Genomic DNA, 17768 nt, shown 5'->3' on the forward strand with positions numbered 1-17768 from the left:
ACTATTTTCAGTTTGTGTTTACTTTGCACTATATTTTTTTATTACCCACATCCCATCCTTTTACAAGGCTGAGTTTGGGGCAATTGTGTACAGCGGAATGTGATAATATGTTAATGTCACCATACCTTTAGGCAGTAGATGATCCACAGTTTAGGTTAGGAGGGTTTTGTATTCAACAGAATAATTACTGTAGGTCTGTCTGCGAGGAATAATTCAGGGCATAGAAAATGGAAGTAAAGTAAACAAATATCTAATAAATATTCAAACAAACACAAGGGCAGACATGTTTTTTATTTCTTCCGGCAAGGTAACTTGGTTAAACTGGATGGAGATGGAGTCCTGCTTTTTTCCTCACTTATTTTGTATTTACAGTTTGAAATTGAAAAAGAATGGGGCTATTATTTCTAACCTCCTCTCCCCCTTGTCTTTGGCCACATTTTTTTTTTAAGGAAAATAAAGTTACCACTTTCATTTCAGCATTCTGACACATAATGAAAAACACAAGAGAACACATTGTTGCTACTGACTATTTAATTTGTGGACAAACCAAGAAAAAAAAATATATGTAGCATTTCAAATGAAATGCTTTTTTTTGTTCTGAAAGTAAAAGACGTTTATAATCACAATGATAATGAGCATAATTGAAATCATGAATATCTATAAAAACATCTTGACTTCTCTCCTCATGCTGGGCTTATCTTCCAATGGGAAATGGAGTCACAACATTGCATCACAATCCACTGGTGGGTCAGGGAGGGAGGGGGGGGGCAGGGGTGCCTCAAGGAGGAAAAGTGAAGCAGGAGTCATTAGCCTGGTTAAAATCCATTAAAAGGGCTAGCCAGGCCTTAAGTAAGTCACTCAGTTTCACTCCAAAGAGCATTTCTGTCTCTTTTTTCTTTTTCCCCTGTGTATTTTATAAGGATGTCTTCCACTGGGATTTCAGTTTACATTTAATTGTACAGCCATACCAGTGAAATCTTCAGGTAGATCTGGCACAGGCTAGCCCCACCGGACCTCTATGTAGAAACAAATCCTTTTAACATCACAGTGAATCAGGAAATTGGGGTGAAACACACTCATTGTGAGAAGTTCAACCAATCATATTTGTTTTTGATTGTGGCTGATAACATGGCATTGCAAGTGCCAAACCCCATTTTCTGACTCGGAGGATGTCACTGACTCTTCCTTGTCGTTTCCTCCAACGGGGAGAGGGTTCGTTCCCCATAACACCTAAACTGATACCAAAACATATCCAGGTTTACACAGCAGGCAAACAGGTCCAAATGGATCATAATAGTCATACAGATTGACAAAAATCTTTACAAAATATGACCTGACCAGTCAATTAATGTACAGAGAGATAATAAAAAGAAGGATTCTGTCTTTTTTTTCTGTACAAATGACAAACATCACAGAACAACAACAACATCAATATTTTTTCCATAGCAGATTTTTTCAGACTGAGGGGGAACGGATGTGGTGATTGACAATGCAAGTCACCTGACAGGATGTGATGTAAAACAGAGTGAGTCAGCTGACAGGAAGTGTGCAGGTTTAACACCGTTAGGATAGGCTACAGCACTCGCTCATACAAAATGTACAAAACACCGTCCTCTAACTACAAACAGCGCACCATGGAGGGAGAAAAACGTCTCAAGTTTCGAATGGTTTCAAATATCTGCAAAAAAAAAACTATCTGTGCTTAAGTTTGCCTTGTGATACTTTTGCCACTGATGCAATAAGGTGTGCCTTGGCAGGTTGAATTGAGCATAGCCCAACTAAAAGAGAACCATTAGAAACATGGTGTGTTTTGTCCCTCTGGTGAATTAAACAGATATATCAGCAGTGTTTTTTGTTAAGCATTCGGAGCCACGTGGCATGCGTCCTCGTCATTGTGTCTGGAAGTGCTGTGGAGACGCAAACGTGACCCGGTGCTGCCCCCTTAGTCATGTGACCTCCGTCATCGATGCTGAGTGGTTCTGAAAATGGACATGGGAGGAGGGAGGGGCGGAGAAAAAGAGGGAATAAGGATTGACAGAAATGAGAAAGACAGTAACAGGAAAGGTGCGGAAAGGAAGAGGTAGAGGAAATCATTGTCAAACAGTATCAGGAGTGCCCTGTGTGTGTTTCTGTGAGTCTGGGAAGGAGGACAGGGGTGTAGTGCAAAGTGTCATGCCTGTATGTTCTTCTGAACATGTGTCATTGCTTTGTGTGGAAAGAAAGAAAGAAAGAAAGAAGGAAGGAGGAAAGAGAGATAGAAAGAAAGAAAGAAAGAAGGAAAGAAAGAAAGAAGGAAAGAAAGATAGAAAGAAAGAAAGAAAGAAAGAAAGAAAGAAAGAAAGAAAGAAAGAAAGAAAGAAAGACAGAAAGAAAGACCGAAAGCAAGAAAGAAAGAAAGAATGACAAAAAGAAAGAAAGAAAGAAAGAAAGAAAGAAGGAAAGAAAGATAGAAAGAAAGAAAGAAGGAAAGAAAGAAAGAAGGAAAGAAAGATAGAAAGAAAGATAGAAAGATAGAAAAAAGGAAAGAAAGACAGAAGACCGAATCACAAAAAGAAACAAAAAAAAGAAAAAAAAAAAAAAGAAGAATAAAATAGAATAAGAAAGAAGAAGAAAAATAAAAAAAAGAATAAGATAAGAAAGATAGAAGAATAAAAAAGAAATAAAGAACATAAAAAACCGAAAGCAAAAGAAAGAAAACAAAAAGAAGAAAAATAAAAAGAAAAAAAAATAAAGAAAAAAATCAGAAATAAATAAAGAATAAATAAAATATAATAATATAATAAATAAAAGATATAAATAAATAAAGAAAAAGAAACAAAATAATAAATAAAACGACCTCATCAGCAATACAAACCAAAAACGACCGAAAGAACGCACGAAAGAAATCCAATACCGCACAGCAAGAAAGACATCCAACAGAAAGCATACAAGACAAGAAGACAGAAGAAAGAAATAGAAGAATATGTGAAAAGAAGAAATTAAATAAAGAAAGAAAGATAAATAAAGCTAATAAATAAAGAAATAAGAAATAAAGATAGAAAAGAAGAAGAAAGAAAGATATAAGAAAGAAGAAAAACTAACCAAAGAAAGAAAAAAAGAAGAAAAAAGATAAAGAAATAAGAAGAAGAATACAGAAGAAAGAATGAAAGAAAAACGAAAAAAAAACAACAAACCACTAAAAATAATTAAAGAAACCAAGACAAAAGAAAAAGAAAGATCGAAGAAGAAAGAAAGGAAAGATAGAAGAAAGAAAGATAGAAAGAAAGAAAGAAAGAAAGAAAGAAAGAAAGAAAGGAAAGAAAGAAAGAAAGACAGAAAGAAAGAAAGAAAGAAAACACATTGTCAACAAAATCTGTGACTGTAACCTTTCTTTAGCTGATTAATTTTACACCCTTTCACATGAGGAATTCTAGGAAATGCGAGAAATTAAGAGTTGAAGCAGGACATGAAAGTAAATTACAACAAATTACAAAAATTCCAGGAGTGGCCAATTAAATAAAGAAATAAAGTTTTACTTTTGTTAGTTTTAAGCTTACGGTCTGGAGGGAGCTCTGCCAATTAATTGGGAAAGATAATGTGCATCGTAGAGATAACGTTTTTGGGAATCCAGGTTAAGTGTTTTTAGGTACCTGTGCGCTGAGGGTCTCCAGAGGGCTCTCTACTCGGGGGAAAGTCATCAGAGGCAGGCCACGGTAGTCTTCAGTTTTGTGTTTAGCTGCTGCACTGTGGACGCCTTTGAAGTTGTTCACAACACATAGACCCTGTAAGTTATGAGAACAGTTAGAAACAACAAAAAAAAGGATTTATTTGACCAAACTAGGCTGGGTCCACATTAGCTTATTTGAGAATAAATTAAATGAATCCATGATAAAATATTTTTTCCTAACCTTAATCCCCATAAACTGTCCAACTACACATTTTTTTGGCAAATCAGACTTGTTATAACATTACAATAAGAGTCAACCATGCTAGCAGCTCTGAGGATGTCCATAGTCATAGTGTAGTTTTGAGCTAAACGCCAATGTCAACAAGCTAACAATGAAAAAAATGCTAACATACTAGTATAGGTATAATGTTTACAATGTTCTCTGTTTTAGGTGTGTTAACACGGTAGCAATGGTAGGTGTGTTAGCAGGGTTAGCACCAAAAAGGTACAGCTGGGGCTGATGGTAATGTCATTGGTTTAAACCAAAACCAACCAAATTCGACCTGATGGTGGCGCTATATGAAAAGTTAAAAGACCACCAAACAAATCACAAGAGGAAAAGTCAGTGGATCACCCAAGTCCTTAGTCTTCATTGCCTCTGAAACCTTCAATAGCTGTACAAAACATCTTGCCAATCCATTGAATAGTTACTGAGATGTTTCAGTCTAGACGTAAGTGGTGCTCTGACAGACTGATGTGGCTTTCCTAGAGCCATGCCGCTAGCATGGCTAAAACTCATGCCTTGATAAAGTCTTGGCACACCGAATAATATTAACATTTGCTCTGCACCGCAAGCTGTCCAACATTCTTACCAACCTCCAAGAGGAAATACAAGGGTGTGTAAATGCAGCCTCAAGACAAACGTGAACTTCCTATTAGTGTAGTGTTATTCAACAGATGCACCTCGATTTAGCATGAGAGTCATACCATTGTTAAAATTAATCAGACTGCCTGCCAGCCCTCGTGTCATTGCAATATTATGTTCCCATTAGAAGGAATTAAGAGTTTTTTGGAGTGATGTGAACATATTGTTTAGATGTAACGCTGTAATAAGAAGTTTATTAGGGGTGTAAAAAACTCCATCAAACATCCACACGATGTAGCCATTACTTTAACAGACATGTTCCGGGGTGTTTCCCTTTGTGGTGTGGCGCTACGCCCGGCAGGCACAATGAACTGACGCCTTGTTTCTTTATTCTTACGTCATAAAATTATTATAAATGACAATTACTTGTGAATTCTGTGTCAGGTTATTTTAACAGTAGAGACACTACCAGGGCTTTTTGTATTTCTGTACTCCTCCATAGGCTGGTTAATAAAAGAAGGCAGCCCGAGGGGGAATCCCCCCCTCTCACCGGGCCAACCATGCCCTCAGGCAGTGGCAAAGGAGACAATGAAGCGGGGAGATTCCCAGCTAGAGGATGCTGCTGTTTGTGGCATTTCATGGACAGTGCTTCTCCAGCACTTCCAAACCAGGGAAATCAATCCCAGCTGCTGGGCAGTTTCATAAAGACATAAGAATTATTTACAAGAAAGGTCTGTCACAGTGAATCTATACTACTCACCACCTGTTGTTCTCACGTGAATGTTCTCATCTACCCTTGAACACATCTTTTAAGTTACAACCGTCCTGCTTGTTTCAAATACATTACGGTATGCTTTCTGCTTTCTTGTTTTCACTCAACTGAAGAGCGTCCCTGAAGACTGCTTTCTTTTCATTGTTGCGTCTTGTCAACAATGGTAAGACAGTCTGGGCCAAGCTGCCATCTTTTGTCTCAGGTGACCAAATTGACATATGTTTGTTGCCATGGAAATGCTGAAAAATCATTGTGTTTTTGGATTTCAGATCTGCATGGACTATCCTATGTTGTAACATAAATATCAGACTAAACGGTTTTATATATGGCAATTCTACATACCTTTGAAAGCCTTGAATTGAAACTTGAAAGTTTGCAAGCCGTCTTAAATTTCAAATAGCTTTGCTTCTATCCTTGTCTTGGATCAAGTGGACACCTCTGTCTCCAACATCATCCTCGACCAAGTGCTTAACACTGATCCCTCAATCTCCTTGCAGAGGACAAACCTCTTGTAACACCAAAGGTAGTTGCTGTTTGAAGATCTCCTCACGGTCAGCACTGATAGCACGGGGATTTGAGCTATACCTTTCTACTCTCTTTGTACCGATTCATTTCCCTCTAAATAGCGGTCCAATAAATCGCCTCCGTTTTCAGATGACAAGACCTTGATGGGCTTGATCAGGACCATTAGGGTCAGTGTGCAGTGAAGAGGCAGCCCTCCTCAGCTGATAATAAGCTGGAAATGAGCAAATTTGAAACTGCTGAGGTGACGATTGATCTTGTGTTCGTCTTTCCCTGGAGATCACTGACGGTATGTCAATTTTTATAGATCAATCATTGAAAGGTAATATTCTTCATTAAAGAGCGGGGTACTGTGGCTCCTCTTCCTCCTCATGGTCCAAGGACAAGCTGCTACATGTTGACCAAAGCACATCGCTGGCTTTTAGCTTCCTTGCGTGTCCACAACGGCAAAGACCGGAGAAGATTGCTACTACTCCCCCAGGAAGCTCTGTAACCATCTATTCAGATCAACATCTACCATCACCTGAAGATCTTCTATGGGCCTAATTTGCACTCCTAATGCAAGAAACCCCCACAGGATTTGAACCCCCCCCCTCACCATCTGTGGAGCCGTCTGTAAATCTCACTGCGGTCACTATTAATTGCCCTCCTACACATTGGTTTTAACCAATCATCTTGCACTACTAAAGTATTGTGTATGTAAGGTGCAAAATACGTTTTAGAAACAAAGATGTACAGGCAGGTTTTTCCATATCTATGCAAACCGTTGTCTTCGGCATCTAGGTGCAAAGTATGCAAATATTTGTACTTTATGTTCACATAGTAAAACTAAAATATGTTGTATCTGATATGCTCAATGAATTTTCATTTAGGTCCACACTGAAATATCTCAATAAGTATTGGTTGGATTGAAATTTGGTCAAGACATTCATGCGATTTCCTAACTTTTCCTCTAGTGCCACCCGCAGGTCAGAGTTTTCACTTCAAGTAAAATATCCAATTTTGTGACAACAAACATATTTATAGTTCCCAGACAATAATGACTTTGATGCGTTTTCCTCTGACACCACCATGAGAGGATGGTTAACTGCCCTCTGTAAACTGTGCTAACATCGGCGATCCCTTTGCTTTCCACGTAGCGCATCATCAGGTCAACATTATATCCGTTCAAAATTTAGGTGGATGACAAAATAACTGCAAAACTAATGACATTCCCATCAGCCTCAGAACATCTGAGGAGTTTCTTTGTGAATACATCCTCAGTCTTCCCTCCGTGTCTACTCTTCCCTCCCCTCTCTTTCACACTCCATCCTGCTTTGAGGCTCGGGGCCCTGCGATAATTAACATGTAATGAAGACTGGGATTATTTTTCTTTGATTTGTGTATGTGGCGGAGGGGGGGGGGGGTTCCCTTCACCTTTCTTTCTCCTCCATGGGCTTTCAGCTTCAACTCCCAAAACAACTTAGGGGGGGTTCAGCTGTTATCACTATCTAGCTTTTAAGCAGGCGGCATAAAATCTGATGCTGACAACTTGATTTTACATTAAAGACAGCGCACATGTATTTTCTTAAAATCTAGTAAAGCACAGTGTATACCTCGTTACCGCATTTATTTTAATGAAACACTTGAGATCCTCTCCCCTCTTCTGGAGTACAGAAGCACAAGTCAACAGATCACTGGTTCCCTCCATCACCTCCAAATTAAACACAACCACTATTTCAAACTAGTGTTTCCTTTGACTTTTTTCTCACTTTTGGTCCTTCTGCCTTTCGCTACCCTTCCTCACTGATCTCAGTGGAAATCCAGGTGCCACCTCGGTTTCTTTCTTGACTTTCCCCCCAATCAACCAGTGCATCTCACCTGCATCTGAACCTCCTCCAGGCTCTGTATAAACCACCCTTCATCCTGTTTCACATCCTCTCCCTCTAACAATTCTTCACAAACTGCTCTTTTAAACTTCTTTACCAATTTAGTGTTTAGGAACTCATTATGCACAGCATTAATACGCAGCTAACCTTTACACCCACTATGTGACCTCTACAAACACTTAATAATGTCACTAAAGATCAATATAAACGAATACTAAAAAAAACATTTTACAGGCTTTGGTAACGGCTGCAGCCCTGAATTAATCATTTAATTACTTGTTTGGGACGCTTCCAAAAAGAATCTGGAAATTATTATTATAATTTGAAAATAAGCCATGACCAGAATCCACCTCAGAATAATCACCTTGTCTTCACTCTTCTCCTCTAAGCCTCGCCCCCACACTTCCCCAAACCTTTCACTCTTTTTCCATCGTCCTCACCAGAAACAGAGCGACGGCTGATCCCAGTATAAACCCGGCCACTACGTCCGAACAGTGGTTTCGGTACTCTGAGACTCGGTTGAGGCCGGTGAGAAAGGCCGAACAGAGCGTGCCCAGACAGAGCACAGGTTTGGCGAGGCGGCTGGACTTGGTTTTGATGGTGCTGGTGATGTACATCTGGAAAGAAAAAAAGGACAGAGGGCACATTAAATCAGACTGTCAAAGTTCTTTACTGTGCCCCAAAGGTTCAGAGGCAATCTCCTGCAGAGCAACTGGACGTGTTCCCACACAAATGGAATCAAATATTTGACCACTTCATGAGAGCAAAAAGCCTCTATTGCACAGCAAAACGGTTAAGAAAATATGTCAAAAACTTACATCATAGGTGTGAAATACCTCTGCAAAACAAAGACTTTTTTTCACAGAGAATAAAAGATTTCAAGATAAACCTAAAAAGGGAACATCTTAACTGTGAGTGAACGTTGTGAGAAGGCTTCAAAAACACACATTCAGTCTTCCTACATGTTCTCACTTCTTGAATGTTTTACCCTCTCCCACGCCACACCGTGGAGTTGTGCGTATCAAATCCTCTTTTCATCAACAACCTGTCCTTGCATTCCTCTGATAAAATCTGCACCTCTGCTCTCTCTTCTCTCTCTCCAGCAGCTGAGCCCCTCCATCACTCTCATATCAAACAGAAGCTCTTCAGATAGTCCTTCATAAAGCCATTCTTCATATGTTCATCCAGCCAATTTTCAAAAAAATGCCTGAACCCACCCTTACGCTAGTGTGAAACATTCCTCCACACACTTTCAAGAAATATGAAGTCCCTCCTTGCCAATTCCTCTATCAAATATAGATGTGCTATGTAGCTATGTATTCAAAGCCTTTTAGTGTATAACTGTGATCAGTCAAGTCATCTCTGATTGTTTGGTGTTTTATTTTACTGTTCCAAAATGTGTTCCCACCTAGATGTCTCATAATTACATTCAGTCCCAAACGAGTAACTCTAGAGCCACGAGAACACTTGACATTGATTTTTAATTAACTGTGTTCACACTGTGTTGAAGAAGAAACATTTTGTTTACGCTCTATTATGTTGTTGTACTGAATAAATATTACTTGCATATTGCAGTATACACTTACTATATGTATGTACTATTATAGCCTTAATCTGATTTGAACTTTACTTACCAATTACACATACTTAGACTTGAACTTCAAACTGCATAATTAAAGTCGTATCTTTTAGTTCAGTAGCTAAATAGCTCTTAATTCCCCACAGTTAAACTGATGAGTACCTCGAGGGTTACAGACCTCATTATCCTCCAAAAGGAAACATTTCTCCCCCAAAGCCTTATTACAGTCACACAGGCGTGCTCTTATATGTCTTCTATCTACATGCTTGTATATTGATACAAGCAAATATAAGAAAACATTTGAGTTCTTCTAAAGTGTCAAAAGGAATAAAGTGAGATAAACTCTCTGTAAAATGTCCACATTAAACGTCATTAAAGGGCCATCCAGTCATGTCCAGTACATTCCTCTCACCGTCAGGTAAACAGCAGAGTAAACACTCAGCGAAGCGTCCTTCGATGGGAACGAGCGGCGAGCGTTCTCTACGACAACGGGGTTGCCGGTGCAGATGTTGCCGTTGACGATAAACTGGTGGTTAAAGCGGCACTCTGTGCCGGTGTAGTTGGGCTTGCAGACGGATAGGAAGTAGGGCGAGAGACCTCCCGTCACCACCTGGCCCGCGTTGACGAAGATGTCTGTCGCAAACAGACCGAATGCAAACACACCTGGGGCACACAGACACACAATGAGTATTTATAGCACATAATACAAAACTTCATGGAAAAGAAACAATAACTCATAAACACAAAGCTTTTTAAAGCTTCTCTCACTTTCCTCCTTACACCATTGTGTAATCACCTTATATCCGAGGTTAAATATGGCTCCCAGCGCTCGCTAAGAAGCTCCCAACTGTCATTAGGTGGAGGTAAACCCCAGAATATCTAATGCCCTGAAAGACTTCTACTCTAAAACTTTGGATGCACATTGTATTGATCTGGTCTCATTATTTTACGGAAATATTGGAATTAAAGTTTTAGGTTAAGTTAATGTGGAAGGAATAAAGATCGGACAACAGGCGGAGAAAGACACATAAACGCACAGGAATAAAAATATCATCTAATATGAATGATTGCACTGACACTTTTTAGCCCACCAACCCTGACCAATGTCTGCGTCTGCATTCCTTTTGCTGTGAAATATGACTGCTGATTATCTGGCCTGCTTAGCCATGAAATTACTCTGCTTTGTATTCTCATCCGGGGGGGCTGCAGAGGGCTGAGGAGGGGGGTGGGGGGGGTGCCAGTGAGGGGTACAGGGACACGATTGTGTGAAGGGCATCATTGAGGGAAATAGAGAGGGGGAATTAGGGTGAGAGGAGATGGGAGAGAGAGAGAGAGAGAGAAACTAAAAGCCCCAGTGATCCTACAAATTTGAGAGATTGTTTGGGAGCAGACGGAAATATAAATCATGCGACTTTTCCTAATGAATGTCTGATGCGTGTCTTGTAAATTGAAGGGATATTATTTAAAAGTGAACAATGCGGTTACTGATTATGCCAGGGAAGTCCTGCAGCCGACCTCAATTACTGGAACAGATAGCGAAGAGTCTGTTTGCTCAGTGCAACTCATGATAAAGGTGTGTGAGGGTACAAACCTGTAAACCATGTATATGATCCAACATGTTCGATAAAGAGGTTTCAATTCAACGTTGGTTCAGTGGCTGCAGTAAATGCATCGCAGCTGGACTTGATCCCAATTGGCTCCCTCCACTGGAGAATTACTGAAATCTGTTCGCTCAGGACAGTTTGCCGTATTTAAACTGAAAAGCCTCAACCAGCAAGTTTGACCTAAGATACGTTTAAATCAAAGCAGATGGTGTCGTCTGCCAATCAGGATCCAACCACGGTGTGCAAGCATGGCCCTCGGAGAGCGCAGACCCACACCGAGGCCAAATGCCCTCTCTTGCAATGTTTAACGAAAGTGGAAAATAATCTGTGTGAATGGGTTCTCCCTTGGCACATGCTACACCTTTGCTTTTAATGATATCCTGCTGACCAACAGACAAAAATACCAAAATAACAACTCCTTGGCGGAGGGAACCACTTCTAATGAAGCCACATTGGTTTATTATTATTTATTATTTGGTTTTCTCCGGGTCCTCCGGCTTCCTCCCACAGTCCAAAGACATGCACGTTAGGTTAATTGGACTCTAAATTGCCCATCGGTGTGAATGTGAGCGTGAATGCTTGTCTGTCTGGTTATCGGCCCTGTGATTGACTGGCGACCTGTCCAGAGTGAACCAATGTCAGATGGAATCAGCTCCAGCCACCCGGGGCCCTCTAAGGATAAGCGGTAACAAATAATGGATGATGGATGGGTGGGTGTATCAAAGTGTAAACTCTAGAGGAATATAGAACAGCCCCAATATTGTGTCTTTGATATGCATGTGCATGGTTATTTAGTATTCTTTCACTATAATGTCATTGTCTTCACACTTGAACAAGGCTGAGGTGTTTGCAACTGCTGTACAATATATATATATATATATATACGCAGTCAGTGAATGGGTATCTCAATGGTGTTTTTTCAGCTATTTTATGTTAGTTTTTAATCATATTTAGTCAACCTTATCCTGTTTTTTATTGTCATGTTTTAGTTGAATAAAGGTCTGGGCATCTCTGTCTTATCCTAGTCAAAGATAAACCCTAAATATTTTGGTTTAGTTTTTGTCAATAAAAAATGTTGATTATATTGAACGTTAATGTAGTTTAGCCAAAACAATCATTTGTCATTTTAGTCAAACTTATTTCACATGAGATTGTATCTTATATCTGTTGAAAAGCACAGGTTGGAAGATTAAGAATGAAGCTTTGCTACACCAAGTCCTCCTGACTGTGCATATTAGTACTGTGCGCCGGAGGTCAGACACACCAGCAAGAGAGCTGATCTGGAACATGAACAAATTATAAAATGTCTTTTTTCCTAAATTATATTTCCTGTTCATATCGTCAGTTAGCGTTTAATGACGTCGTCAAAGTCTCATCTAAGTCATGGAAAAGAAGGCCGCTGACGAACAGATTTTGTCATAGTAGTCGAGTGAAATAATCCAAATCAGCAAAATGATCCTCCCGACTCCAGCACAACCGAACTTCATTCAATTAGTGTTTGTTTTCTCCCTGAATGGTCACTGTATCCCGTGAGACACAAACTTGCCATTTAAAAAAAGTGCTAATGTCAATTTGAAATAGAATAGAAGTCCTGATTTTGCGCCCATGTGTACGTGTGAAAGGACATGCTCATATATTTCAGTGTGTTTCTGGGCTATCAGCTACTACCTTGTACCGCATGAAGGAGCAGTTTGGACTCTTTGGCATGAAAACTGTCTTACCTACGAAGCGTATGATGCGGCGGACAAGGGGGTTGAGGTAACAACAGTCTCCTGTCACGATGGTTTTCTCCTGGGCCAGGAGGGCTTCCCTCGTCGATTTCATCACGTACATGGACACCTCTCCGATAAAAATCTACACACGCACACAAATACACGGAAAATGCCAGAGAGTGACACAAAAAAATTGAAAGAAATTCAGAAACAAACAAACAAACACGGACAAGGAAGAAAAGAAAACATTTGGTTAGACGTGCCATTATAGGTCAGAGGAACATGTTGCTCCCGTCTAGCCTGTGCACATGAACCACTGTGTCTTAATGTAGCCTTTCTTCAGGTCAATTATAGTGTGGACATTACATCAGGTCTAATGGAAAAACTGCTGCTGGACACACAGAATGAAAGTCATCGCCGGCTGCCTTAGGTGATGCAGGCTGCTACAAAAACTATGTGTGTGTGAGGGAAAGTGTGTGCATACAGTAAGTGTGTATGTGTGTACACAAGGTTTTGGTCTTTGGTGTGTGTGTGTGTTGTGTTTGTGTTCATAAAATAGTTTGTTTTGAGCCCCAGGACACTCCTGTGTTTTCTTCCATTCCTCATGAATGCCTCTTTATCATCAACATGTTCTTGTGAACTCTAATATATATCTTTCTTTGCGGCTACAAGCAGCGCGAGCGGCTGATTTGGGGATTTTGGGAAAGGCAAAAAAAAACTAAAAAGAAAGAGGGACTGACAGCAGTCACTAGAAAAGGGTATGAACGTTTTAAAGCTATGCAGAGGATTCTGTCCTGTCTGGATTTGTCAACATGAAGGAGGATGAATTATTATTTTCAAACACTTTTCCCACTGCATGATGACTGACATAAAGCATGAAAATACCAAATGAAACTCTCATAAACGCATCATGACAGAAGAAATCCATCTTTTGATGCATATCGACCCAGAAACATCTGTCTTCAAAGGCTACATTACCCCCCCCCCAAAAAAAAAGGTCTTTATCTTCAAACAGACTGTGACAATAAAAGGCAGGCAACTCGTGTCACGTAGTTTTGTTACAGCTGAGCAGTGGTTGGGAAAAATATAAATGCATTTTTGCAGTCGAGGACAAGTGTTAAGAGTTAACTAACATGCACTACAGGCTATAAATCTTGGGTTATTGAAAGAGAAATGTATGATCTTAAAGTAAACTAAATTATTCAAGCGTTGTGTGTATATTACATAATCAAAGTCAACAAATTATTTTGTTTGACTTTTGCTTAAAGCGTGCATATGCAAACAAATGCTATATCTGAAATAAATATAGTATAAAATATAGTATAGGTCAGTTTGCCATGAAGGGTGAGGATGAACATTTATCTCTAGTCAGTTACTGGCAAACCTTTAAAATAACTTTATCAAAATGTGTTCATTTCCTCTCAGGTCCTCGGCGTGCTAATAATAGGTGTAATTTTGACCTTTTTTTAAGCAACTAGTAATTGTCTGCGTCAGCACTGAAAAGGTTAGCTACCACTGACTCATCGTCTTATTTCAACTCTTGTAACGCCCACTCTCCTTTATACCAACGTCAGGAAAACTGAACTGACAGGAAACAACTATCTCCAGATGTAATGTCAGAAAACCGAGGAACAACTCGGCATTCTACTGAAACTGTTCACTGTCTGAGCCGAAAATGAAAAGGTTAAAGAACAGATAGAAAAACAAGAACAGGCTAATGTAATTCTTTGGAGTCATTTGCCTGACATGAAATGAAAAGAACAGACTTCTGGTTCGTCTGCTATCTTGATTAATAACACTGACCCATCCAAGAGAGTAACAGATTTATGGGAGCTCGGTTCCGCAATACCCTCAAAAGTCCATAAAGTTCAGTACCTGTGACATTGAAGTGACAGACAGTGACTACCCACAGTATTTAGGAGTACCTTTCTGTGTGTGTTTCACATTTTTATTCACTCACATATTAACTGTCCCCTGTGGGAAACCATAAATGATTCATGGTGCGGTTCGTTCCATCATACTGACTGCCAAAAGTCTGACATTAAAAAAAATAAAAAAATCAAGCATGTAGCCTGAGGCAACAGAAAACGTGCTTGATTGTTAGAGTTTACAAGCTGTTAGGTATGTTCTAATGTTTTCAAATTTTAATAAAAACTAATCTTAGTAATTCAATTTGAGTAAGTTTGGTTTGTTTGTTTGTTTGTTTGTTTGTCAGCAGGATTACAGAAAAACTCCTGGCCCGATTTTCATGGAACTTGGTGGGAGTGTGTCGAATGGGCCAAGGAAGAACCCATTACAATTTGGAGTGGATCCGAATCAGGGGGCGGATACGCACGTCATGTTTCACTAATTATTTAGGCTAAAACAAACCTCAAAAGGACCAAGACAATCGGCCAACAATTCTTTTTTCAAATGACTGAGTGTAATGTAAAAGGTGTAGCAATGAACCCAACTGAGAACTATCACCCAATTCTGCTGTCCCTCTCAGCTCTATGGCGAGTTTAGGGTCTTTCAGCTCAGACCGTCCTCCCCATGAAAAACGGCCAGTATAAGTCGAATGCAAGCTGCTTATTACGAGCCATATTTACGTTTATTGTTAGGCACCTCGTGGAGCGAAGAAGGAGTTAGGGAGGAGGTTGGAGTGGATGATTGGGCCAAACAAACACAGGAACACAACTTTCATCCAGAAGACTATTCATATCCGTATGAAACCAAAAGTCTACGTTAACTTATTGTAACGTACATATTCTCTACGAAGTCGTTTAGCTATGAGGACGTGATGTTCAGCACAATGTTTTGGACAGAACACAACTGAACTGTTTGGTTCACTATCGCTGATCTAACAAACCCACTGTACGCTTCCAACCCACCACCAAACTGTTGACAGACAACGTTAGCGTAAAATATTTAGCAACTAAAAAAAACAGATATTTCCCTCAGGGAGTCATTGGACACCAAAACAGAGCCAAAATGAAAGAGAATATTGGACTTACACTCACTGGGTGGCCAGAAACACGACACTGGATGAATGCTAATGTTGCTCCTTGTCTGCTGGAAATGTAAATAGGCAACCGTTTTCTCACATTCACATTAACACAGTCACTTTATAAGGTGATAATAAGTAAAGCTATTGTGTTGACAGCTTGTTATGCGTCCCAAAAGTGGAGAAAAAAATCAATTAATGCCCCTTTAATGTCTTCTTAATGAGACGATTATTTTCAGCATTGCCACCAAGAAGAGCAATGCACACATAAAAGGAAGTGGAATTAGTCATCAAGGACCTCAATTGGTACGGAAAAAATGTTTTGGAGAACTTCAACAGCGTCCTCTGATATCTCTCCACAGAGAGTCTATCATGAGGAACTTCTAGTCAGTCCGGGTGACTACCGCTCGGTACCTTACATTAGTCCGCCACAAGTTTCTGTTGTATCCACACTTGACATTAAAGAACAACATCATGTTTTTTATTATGTTGACAGTGAATGATCACCTTTTATGATGCCTGTCCATTACTGAACAGGTTTATAGACCGTTACATTAAAACGACCCATCTAACCTCTACAACCTCCCATTGGTCCTGACCATGTGGAACATTCTGAATAAATTACTGTCTCCACGCTAATTGGCCAACATCCCAGCCCTGTCATCATTAATTCTGATTGGCTTCTTCTCTGGTTTATGAAGCATACGGCGACAAAGCAAGATACAGTGTGAAGCACAACTCAAGCACCTGACACAGCACTCTCAAAGGGCACAATTAAAAAGTTTGGGATGGCATACGGATGGATAAAGAGACTACGGCCACATATAAGCCAATGAGAGAAGAATGAGATGGAAATATAGAGAAATGACCAGCAGTGTTTAACATAAAACTCATAAATTGTTTTAATTGTGTAACGATAATAGACAAAAGAACATGACAACATAGATAAATAATGACAAAAGAGTACTGTGTACCAAAATGTACACTGAAGTTGTTGGTTATAATTAGTCAGTTTTATAATTATAAAATAAGTCAGCCTATAATATATATAATATATATATATAATATATATATATATATATATATATATATATATATATATATAAAAACTAATCTGAAGTAAATCAGTGCAGAAAAGTTTGTCAAAACTGCACATAGATGCACTCTAACCAAATATGCTGTGAATAATAAAATATGTCACATTTCCTGGAAAATCAGAGCACTCTGCCAGATTTCAGTAAAAATGACAGTAATCTATGTATTCAGAAACATACCAGTAACCACACTCAATATTTAGAGCCTGAGAGCAAAGAACCAAGTGTCCCAGAGAATAAATACAAAAAGCGCGAGACACAAAGAGGTACAGTAATATCTTATTACACATAAATGGGTGGCATGTGTCGAGGAAGCAGAAATCTTTTACGATCCCATCCCAGATTAAGTGCCTCTTGAAATGGTAATAGAAAAAGATGTCTCTTTGGAAAGGAAAGGATAGAACTATGGGAAACACACAGTACACTGCTAAAAGCCTTTTCACGGCACGTTACAGTTCTAAACTAAATTTTAGATTTGCTGCATCCAATAGAACATGACTTGTGGTGCTCGACCAAGCAAGTGACTGACACCCAATTCCATAATGACATCAACATATTAACACATGATCCAGAGGTGTAGTGGGCAATAAAGAAGCATGCTTGTGAAATAAGTATTTTCACATGCCCAGATTTCCTACAGCAATCACTCTCACTCTGGCCTTGTTAGGCACAGGGTGAAGCCATCAATCAGTTGATTTACTTCTAATTAAATCAATAAGATATTAAATTAAATAGGTTTTCCTTAACCAGGTATATGTTCCTGACTGTGCAGTGTACATTACCCTCAGTGATGTTTGCAAATTGTGATTTTCTCATGGCTAGTTAAGGGTTGTGGAGCATGACATTCATCCAAGGGGGAGTTTATTAATAGTTGCTCACCTTGAAATATTGTTGGAATTCAAATGTTTGCTAATATCCTGTTAGGATCAGGTTTCAGTGGAAATGTCCCGTACTGGTTTGTCTAATCCCCATGCGCTGGATGAGTCCTATTAGGTAAGTGGTTTGGTCTAATTAGGTAACCCCCATTCAGTAGTTTAATCCAACTAAGGAGGGGTATATAAAGCCACTTTAGCGTTGACTGTGGGAGAGGGGTTGTTGGAAGAAGCCTGCGGTCTTATTTGTT

At 39.5% G+C, this 17768-nt stretch overlaps 1 protein-coding gene across 2 annotated transcripts in view; it reads right to left on the reverse strand.

The window, feature by feature from the left end:
* Positions 1 to 276: 276 nt before the first annotated feature.
* Positions 277 to 17768, reverse strand: part of plppr1 (phospholipid phosphatase related 1) — a 51758-nt gene continuing 34266 nt past the window's right edge. The window contains exons 4-9 of one of the 2 annotated variants that reach the window (XM_029445124.1): positions 12578 to 12710; positions 9665 to 9915; positions 8114 to 8290; positions 3630 to 3761; positions 2177 to 2205; positions 277 to 1979 (exon numbers count right to left, since the gene is read on the reverse strand). In XM_029445124.1, coding sequence (XP_029300984.1) covers positions 2200 to 2205; positions 3630 to 3761; positions 8114 to 8290; positions 9665 to 9915; positions 12578 to 12710 — 699 coding nt within the window. In that variant the 3' untranslated portion in view covers positions 277 to 1979; positions 2177 to 2199. The remainder of the gene's footprint in view (positions 1980 to 2176; positions 2206 to 3629; positions 3762 to 8113; positions 8291 to 9664; positions 9916 to 12577; positions 12711 to 17768) is intronic. The other variant, XM_029445123.1, reaches the window with a different exon arrangement.

The sequence above is a fragment of the Cottoperca gobio genome, chromosome 12 (genome assembly GCF_900634415.1).
Source record: "Cottoperca gobio chromosome 12, fCotGob3.1, whole genome shotgun sequence".
NCBI classification, from domain to species: Eukaryota; Metazoa; Chordata; class Actinopteri; order Perciformes; family Bovichtidae; genus Cottoperca; species Cottoperca gobio.